We start from the raw sequence: 9,385 nt of genomic DNA, 5'->3' as shown, positions 1-9,385 counted from the left end.
TTTATATTATTTCTGAAGTTACCACAAGTTGGTGCGTTACATTTTGCCATATTAAATTTCACATAAATGCTTACTTGAATACAATTAATTACAAATGCGAACAACAAACTTTGAGAGAAAATTTGAGACGAGGCGACCAAATTTAAGCGAGTAATTTTGACGTTTTACTTGTTTTGAAACTAGTAGCGACATCTTTTTTCGCTAAAAATAGTAGTTCTTTCCAAAACAGGGTAATATACATTTGTTCGGAGATAACTCCCCGTGCCCGTGTCTACGATACTGTCAAATTCATGAGTGCCAACCTTCGTGCGCACTCTATTATCGCGGGATGTGATTTATATAATGCGTCCTATTCGTGGTACTATCCGTTTCTCTGCTTGTAGATGCCTTTGGCGAATAGTCTGTCAATGCCTTTTGCGAACTCTCTGTAGATGCTTTTAGCGGACAGTCTCGCAGCGAATGTCCCAACTTTCCACACGAGTAACATGCATCTTTTTGTCTCCTAGGCTTCGAGCATCCTATCGCCCTGTGGCCGCTTTCACCGCAATTAAAACATTCCACTACCTTCGGTATTACTACAGACGGCGGTGGTTTCCAGCTCATATTCTGCGAAATGCCCCGTTTATATGGCGTTATTTCATTCATCACTCTCAGCAATGCCGACGTACTCTTGAATTCGCGCATTTTCGCCTGGGCTTGCAATGTCGCATTAAAAAACCCTTCGATCAAATACGCTATCATTTCCGTTTCTTCAAACGCAATTTTGTTCCTAGCCCCATCTGTTTCTTATAATATGTACTAAATGGTTCATTTCTACTCCATTTCCGGGCTTCGAACCTTCTCGTTAATGTTAATCTGTCCTCTCTACACTGGAACTGACACATAGATAAAGAAGAGTATATAGATCGCTCTCTCGGGCCATATTTCGTTGCCACATTCCTGTGTTAGTTGAAGCCCCTCTCTACAGAGGGCACTAGTCGCCTGAACGGGTGCGAATAAAAAATACCATAGAAATGAACCAAAATTATATGGACCATTTAGAAGCATTTATTTTTCACAAAAACATTCTACATTTTATGATAACACTACTTAGTAGTTCTCTTTATAAACAATGCACGCCTAGCACCGAAATGTACATAAATATACACATTATCCACAATGTATATATATATATATATATATAATATATATATATATATATTAGAGCGGGCCAAATCATTATAGAAGTAAAATTAAGCGATATGGGCACCTTTTCATATGAAATATATGTGTTATTTAAATGAATTTTGACTTCAAAACCATATATCGCAAATAACTCTTTAGCCAGCGAAATTTTCAATAAAATACTGTTTTTAATAAGTTAATATATTAATTTAGGCATGTGAATAATTCCAATTGTAAGTTATATTTCTTTTAATAGTTTGTACGGGGGTTTTTAAATCGGGTTTAGTTTGTTGTTATTTATTTCCATCAGAGTGCGCTAGTATTTTTTTATAATAATTCTCGAACTTTCGAAAAGAATATATTAATGTGGAAAATTCGCATAAATCTTCATTCAGTTCTCCAGTTAGACGTGAAGTATCAATGGCGAATTCTTATTTAAATTCAGGCGCAAGTGCTAGTAATTTGAATCATATGCGCTCGCATGATCAAATTACATTTGGGGAAGCAAAAGAATTTACTGGTGTAAATCTTCCGACAAGTATGGAAATTATCAGGTATTATTTTTATTTGGCCGAAGAATCAAAAAAACAAAATAAAATGTTTTCATATAAAACATTTACTCCAAATGTGGTAACGAAATTGATTCAGACGTGGGAAAAAATTGATATTCCAATTATGGAGAAACGAAGTATCGCTAGAAAATTGAACCGATTGATTGATAAATATAAAAGTACAAATAAAAGCAAGTCTACCCAAGCATCATTTCAGGAGTTTGTAGAATCCACGAAAGAATTATTTTATATTGGAAAATGCAAATGCGATTTGCGAAGATTACTGTGTTCTTGTGGATTGATCCCAAAACATTTACAAGCGTTTATGATGGATCAACATAATGAGAGGAAATCTACGATACCAGAATATATTATAAAAATTGAAGATGAAGTATCAGAATCTACAATAACTAGCGATATTACTCCAGGTGACACATATACTCCAGATGTTGATTTTGATTTTAAAAGCAGTTCGGAAAGTTTACAAAATACTTCTCATATAAAACGTGGTCCATATAGTCGAAGATATAAGGCTCCAAGCTATGCCTTAATGTGCGACAGATTTGCAATTTCTGATAGAGTTGGGTCTGGCGTGGTGACGGCAATCCTGCGTGACCTGGGCATAACGGATGATTGGGGCAATCCTGTCATTATGGACAAAAATAAAAGCGTTCGCGAGAGGCAGAAAAATAGGCAAGCTCTACACAAACGATATGATTCTTCTGAATTAATAGCATTTTCATTCGACGGCCGAAAAAATGATTCTATTACCATGGAAAAAATCGATAAGAAGTTTCACCCACGAATGATTAAAGAAGCGCATTTAGTTATTTTAAAGGAACCGAATGGCCAATTGTTGGGTTACACAAAATTGGAAAATGAAGATTCGGAAAGTAAAGTAATCAAATTGAACGAGTTTTTCGCCGATAAAGGAATAGCTCTCGATTCTTTGATAGGCATATGTTGCGATGGTGAACCAGCAAATACAGGCGTAAAAAATGGTATTTTACGTCGATTTGAAATTCAGTTAAACAGGCCACTGCATTGGTTTGTGTGTCTTCTCCACTTTAACGAACTTCCACTTCGCCATTTATTTAACTATTTGGAAAAATCATTGACCACTGGACCACGAACAAAAACTGGAATATTAAGCAAACAAATTGAAACATGCGAAAATATACCGGTGAGTTATAACATATTTACTATTTTTAATACCCTATGTTCAAATTCAATATAATTTATTTTTTCCTATATACTTCCAGCCGGTAAAAGACTTTGAAACAATCCCACTTGAAAATTTGGCTGATATAAGTCCTGCTGAATCGACAACTGACTCAAGTTATTTAATAAAAATAGCTAAAGCAGTTGCTTCTGGAGAAGTATCGACAGACTTAGCTAACATGAAACCAGGGCCAATAGCACATTCCCGTTGGCTCACGAAGGCTAGTAGGTTACTTCGGTTATATGTAACTACTAATAAGCCTTCCAAAAATTTGAAAATTCTGGCAAACTACGTAATGAAAGTATATATTCCAATGTACTTTAACATTAAATATTACAACTCTGTGGTGTATGGTAGTATATTATTTTATAAATTTATTAGCTGGACGCAATATTTAGACTCGAATTTGAGACAAATTGTGAACAATGTTGCTAAAGAAAACGCATACTATGCTCACTCAGAAAATATTTTATTAGCAATGTTGTTTGATAATAAAAAGGAAATACGAGATTCAGCTATAAGAAAAATCTTATATTACCGTAATAATGTGGAAGACCTGACGCAATTGAGAGATTACAAAACACCCGAAATAAATTTCGAATGCACCGACTATACTAATATGATAGATATGGATGATTATTCAAATATATCCGAACCAGCCTTTACGCTAAATATTCCTCATGAACATCTAGTACAATATCTACAAAGCAATGAGTGTCCATGGAGTGACCCTAAAATTCCGGTCCACATTCAGGGAACTGAGAGACATGTTCAATTACTGGCTAATGTATCAAAACGCGTATTAGAGCAAAATCGCGAAGGTGTTATGACAGCGACACTACTATCTCGTGAAAAGCATCCTCGACTGGAAAGCAAGCAAGATTTCAGATATTAATTTATTTAAATTGTATTAGCTAAATGTAAGAAATTTTATTTTAAATAAAAATGTAACTTAAAGAAATAAAAATGTTGTATTTAAACCATGTCATGTAAATAAATAATAGAATAAATATATGTCATTCCTAAAAAACCCAAAAACAATATTTTTCTTCAAAAGTAGTTTGACCTGTTTCGATGCATGATTCTAGGTTAGGCTTACTCGCAAATGTCCCCTAACAGTTTACTTGATGTAGTCTGATGTACCCGTAAGTTACTGATTTCAAAAAGCCGGAAAATGTTTTTAACCTGTTTCGATGCATGATTCTAGGTTAGGCTTACTCGCAAATGTCCCCTAACAGTTTACTTGATGTAGTCTGATGTACCCGTAAGTTACTGATTTCAAAAAGCCGGAAAATGTTTTTAACCTGTTTCGATGCATGATTCTAGGTTAGGCTTACTCGCAAATGTCCCCTAACAGTTTACTTGATGTAGTCTGATGTACCCGTAAGTTACTGATTTCAAAAAGCCGGAAAATGTTTTTAACCTGTTTCGATGCATGATTCTAGGTTAGGCTTACTCGCAAATGTCCCCTAACAGTTTACTTGATGTAGTCTGATGTACCCGTAAGTTACTGATTTCAAAAAGCCGGAAAATGTTTTTAACCTGTTTCGATGCATGATTCTAGGTTAGGCTTACTCGCAAATGTCCCCTAACAGTTTACTTGATGTAGTCTGATGTACCCGTAAGTTACTGATTTCAAAAAGCCGGAAAATGTTTTTAACCTGTTTCGATGCATGATTCTAGGTTAGGCTTACTCGCAAATGTCCCCTAACAGTTTACTTGATGTAGTCTGATGTACCCGTAAGTTACTGATTTCAAAAAGCCGGAAAATGTTTTTAACCTGTTTCGATGCATGATTCTAGGTTAGGCTTACTCGCAAATGTCCCCTAACAGTTTACTTGATGTAGTCTGATGTACCCGTAAGTTACTGATTTCAAAAAGCCGGAAAATGTTTTTAACCTGTTTCGATGCATGATTCTAGGTTAGGCTCACTCGCAAATGTCCCCTAACAGTTTACTTGATGTAGTCTGATGTACCCGTAAGTTACTGATTTCAAAAAGCCGGAAAATGTTTTTAACCTGTTTCGATGCATGATTCTAGGTTAGGCTTACTCGCAAATGTCCCCTAACAGTTTACTTGATGTAGTCTGATGTACCCGTAAGTTACTGATTTTAAAAAGCCGGAAAATGTTTTTAACCTGTTTCGATGCATGATTCTAGGTTAGGCTTACTCGCAAATGTCCCCTAACAGTTTACTTGATGTAGTCTGATGTACCCGTAAGTTACTGATTTCAAAAAGCCGGAAAATGTTTTTAACCTGTTTCGATGCATGATTCTAGGTTAGGCTTACTCGCAAATGTCCCCTAACAGTTTACTTGATGTAGTCTGATGTACCCGTAAGTTACTGATTTCAAAAAGCCGGAAAATGTTTTTAACCTGTTTCGATGCATGATTCTAGGTTAGGCTTACTCGCAAATGTCCCCTAACAGTTTACTTGATGTAGTCTGATGTACCCGTAAGTTACTGATTTCAAAAAGCCGGAAAATGTTTTTAACCTGTTTCGATGCATGATTCTAGGTTAGGCTTACTCGCAAATGTCCCTTAAAAGTTTACTAGATGTAGTTTGAAATTATATATAAATACTGAATATTTTGTTAAAAAGGAAATAAATATACTGAATATTTTATTATAAAAGAATCGAAATATTTATAGGTTGGAAGTTACTAATTATTTAGAGTATATTACAAAAATTAAATAAAAATAGCAACTTGCACGTATTTTGCACATTGACAACTTACACGTATTCTGCAAATTGACAACTTGCACGCATTCTGCAAATTGACAACTTGCACGTATTTTACACATTGACAACTTGCACGCATTTTGCATTATAGATAACTTATACGTACTTTGCTTATTAGCAACTTGTACGCATTTCCAAGAAATTTAGCAAAAAACATTCTCCCTATTTAGAATTTAATGAATTATATCATATATTTATATTAAAAAATTATGAAAAGTTTCTCTTAAAAACATATATTTCGTAAACTTACAAAATATTTATAACTATTCTCTTGACATTATGGTTATTGAAAGAAATAATGAATATTTCTAGTATTGGAATTTGTCAATAAGTTTTGATTTACGTGCTGACTCACGCACGTTGTACAAAATAGCTAGGTAGATACCGAAGAAGTGTCACATGTACAGCATGTACAAGTTTTCGACTGTCAAGCCTACTGATTGTGGCATGCTGCAATGCGACGGCTTAAGGCTTATGCTCTAATAGCGTGGGGTGACGTCAAGCCAACATGACAAATCCCCAAGCCAAGGGCTGAGTCTCAACGGATCGCAGCGTGGTAACTGCTCTGCCGAGTACAACACCCCGCCAGGTACCTAAGTCGTTTACAAACGATTCCGAGTCTCTACATCGAACTAGTGACCCATGATCGACCGCTATAGGCAAGACAGATATAACGGACGGATATCGCCCCTGTCCAGCGCCCATTCGGCTAAATATGGCTCGTGCGATAAACGGCGTGTGCCGAATACCTAATAAATCACATTGTATTGAGCCTTTCGACTCACGAGACTCTTAGAGATATCGTTGCTTACTTTGTCTAGAAAGGATACGGCCTTAGAGGCGTTCAGGCATAATCCCACGGATGGTAGCTTCGCACCACCGGCCGCTCGACCGAGTGCGTGAACCAAATGTCCGAACCTGCGGTTCCTCTCGTACTGAGCAGGATTACTATCGCAACGACGATTCATCAGTAGGGTAAAACTAACCTGTCTCACGACGGTCTAAACCCAGCTCACGTTCCCTATTTGTGGGTGAACAATCCAACGCTTGGCGAATTCTGCTTCGCAATGATAGGAAGAGCCGACATCGAAGATCAAAAAGCAACGTCGCTATGAACGCTTGGCTGCCACAAGCCAGTTATCCCTGTGGTAACTTTTCTGACACCTCTTGCTGAAAACTCTTCAAGCCAAAAGGATCGATAGGCCATGCTTTCGCAGTCCCTGTGCACACTGAACAACGGGATCAAGCCAGCATTTGCCCTTTTGCTCTACGCGAGGTTTCTGTCCTCGCTGAGCTGGCCTTAGGACACCTGCGTTATTATTTGACAGATGTACCGCCCCAGTCAAACTCCCCGCCTAGCAGTTTCCTCGAATCGGATCACGCTAGAGTATTGTTGGCGATCGGCGCAATGGCTCACACCACTCTTATGCGCTTGGCTCTAGAAAACCGTGACAGTCGGAACGCAAGTTTTCGACGCACGCTTTCCGCCCAATCGAGTAAGTAAAGAAACGATGAAAGTAGTGGTATTTCACCGACGATATTACTATCTCCCACTTATGCTACACCTTTCATGTCTCCTTACAATGCCAGACTAGAGTCAAGCTCAACAGGGTCTTCTTTCCCCGCTAATTTTTCCAAGCCCGTTCCCTTGGCAGTGGTTTCGCTAGAAAGTAGATAGGGACAGTGGGAATCTCGTTAATCCATTCATGCGCGTCACTAGTTAGATGACGAGGCATTTGGCTATTTTTTTTGGCTAGGAGGGGAATGCGTTTACGCACGCCGGTCGCCAGGTTGACCAGGCAGTGTGGGACTCGACCCGAAGGCAATACCCACTAAACCTAACTCCTAGTTTTGTGCCTGATGGGATCTTATGCGCAGGCAGCACGCTGAACTCAGGTACATCCTACCCTATTCCTTGTCGTTTTATGGACGTTGTTTTTGTCCATGCTCCAAAACCGTTCAGTCCACCAATCAATACACGCGTAGATATTATCTTTAATTCTTCTTTCTTAATGACCTTTCCTGATAGCAGAAAATTAGCTGACTCGTAGTGCCACACGCCTCTGTTGTTTAAGGTGACTGTCCCGTATACTACTTCCGACGTATTGTATCTTTCCTTGATTAAGGCGTCCAGTCCCTTGTAGTAGTTGATCTTTCGTCTGTGGGCCGACTCCATATCCACATTGCTACCCACAATTTGGGTATCAAGCAGCATGGAGAATTGTCCCTGCGACGCTATCAAGTCCGGTTTTCGTGTTCCGTCTGGAGTGTGGAACAATGGTTCCCAGTCCACTCTGGAATGGGTCTTTTCTAAGGCTCGTTTCAGGTATTTAGTGACGGCGTTATGTCTGTCAATCCTTTGTCTGTGGCTCCGATGGCATGTTTGCAAAATATGATCTAGTGTTTCGAGAGCGTTACACCCTGCTCTGCAGAACCTATCTTCATGGCGGCCTCTGGTTGTACGGCTCCTGCACGGCATAGTGTTGATTCTGAGCCGTGTGCAGTTAATGAAATCCCGACCAGATAGGATTTTGGTGCCATCGGTGATCCATCGGTGTTGTTGTGGAACTTTCGATGATTTGGCGAGTGCTCGACCATCTACTGAGTTATGAAGCAGTTTGGCCCATCTATCATCTAATAATTTGATCGAAGTTATAATATTCCCATTATCAGTAAGGCGTTTGACACATTTTTCTAATTCAAGTTGATGGTAACTTGATTCGGTCCTTCCTAAATTTAGAAGTCTTCCCCTTCTTCTAAGAGGCACCAACCATCTTAGAGACGGAAGGGATAACCCACCGTCTCTGTCTCTTGCATAAAAATACGCGTTAGTTGTGTCTGTTGGTAGCCTCAGCCAGGATCTTACGGCTTTTCTTATAGTTGTGTCAAGGCCTTTAAGAAGCCCAAGTGTGGTGTTACCCAGCGTCAATTGGTGGAGTAGTCTAGGAATCCCGACTGTTCTTAAAGCGAATAGCCGTTGCTGGGGTTTTATTGGTGCTTTGGATAGCTTTTCAATAATGCTCTGTAACTTCTCTTTCAGGTCGCACAATACGGCACCTTCCGGAGTAAAAGATACACCTAGATAGGTCCATATTTCTACCCTGGAGAGAGCAGGTAAATCACGACCACCACACCTGAACTTAATACTCTTATCAATAATCGATTTCTTTGCGTGTGGCACATTTCTGATGGTAATAGAGAATGACTTGGCGTTGTTAACTATAAGGCCACACTTTGATAGAAAGTCGTCAGCGTGGTCAAGCAGTACTTGAAGACCTTTTTGAGACGATGCCACAAGGACAATATCGTCCGCAAAGGCTAAGATATTTAGCGTCATTCCCTCCATCATAACCCCGATCTCAGGTGGGGCACTTTCAATAAGTCTGTTAATAATAAGATTGAACAAAACTGGTGACAAAGGGTCTCCTTGTTTCACACCGCTCCTCGGACTAATGGGATCCGAGTACCAGTTTTCATACCGGAGTCTTGTCCAGCTGTTCGTATAGATATTATTAATGTAATCCACACATCTATCAGGTAGGTTGTAAAATTTTAAGGTATCAATTAGTGCTTTATGTGATACCGAATCAAACGCTTTCGCGACGTCGATTGAAGCAATAAATACAGGTTTAAATTTTTGCCTGTGATACTTTAGTAAATAATCAAGTGCAAATATGTTATGTGCACATCCATCGATCGGCTGGAA

General features: G+C 38.8%; 1 protein-coding gene across 1 annotated transcript; it reads right to left on the bottom strand.

Annotated features, from left to right (window-relative positions):
• Positions 1 to 318: 318 nt before the first annotated feature.
• On the bottom strand, positions 319 to 741 carry LOC113389253. The gene has a single exon (XM_026626307.1). It carries the CDS (start codon positions 739 to 741, stop codon positions 319 to 321), a length of 423 nt encoding a protein of 140 aa, XP_026482092.1.
• Positions 742 to 9,385: the final 8,644 nt, after the last annotated feature.

This window comes from Ctenocephalides felis, unplaced genomic scaffold (assembly GCF_003426905.1).
Source record: "Ctenocephalides felis isolate EL2017-DRISC unplaced genomic scaffold, ASM342690v1 CF-g0.4_SCAFFOLD_03573, whole genome shotgun sequence".
Lineage (NCBI taxonomy): Eukaryota > Metazoa > Arthropoda > Insecta > Siphonaptera > Pulicidae > Ctenocephalides > Ctenocephalides felis.
Note: the sequence above shows the minus strand (reverse complement) of the source record. Positions and strands in the feature narration are given on the sequence as shown.

What these genes read in the sequence shown, in the direction of transcription:
- LOC113389253 (XM_026626307.1), bottom strand. Translation starts at nt 741, where the DNA reads ATGATAGCGTATTTGATCGAAGGGTTTTTTAATGCGACATTGCAAGCC.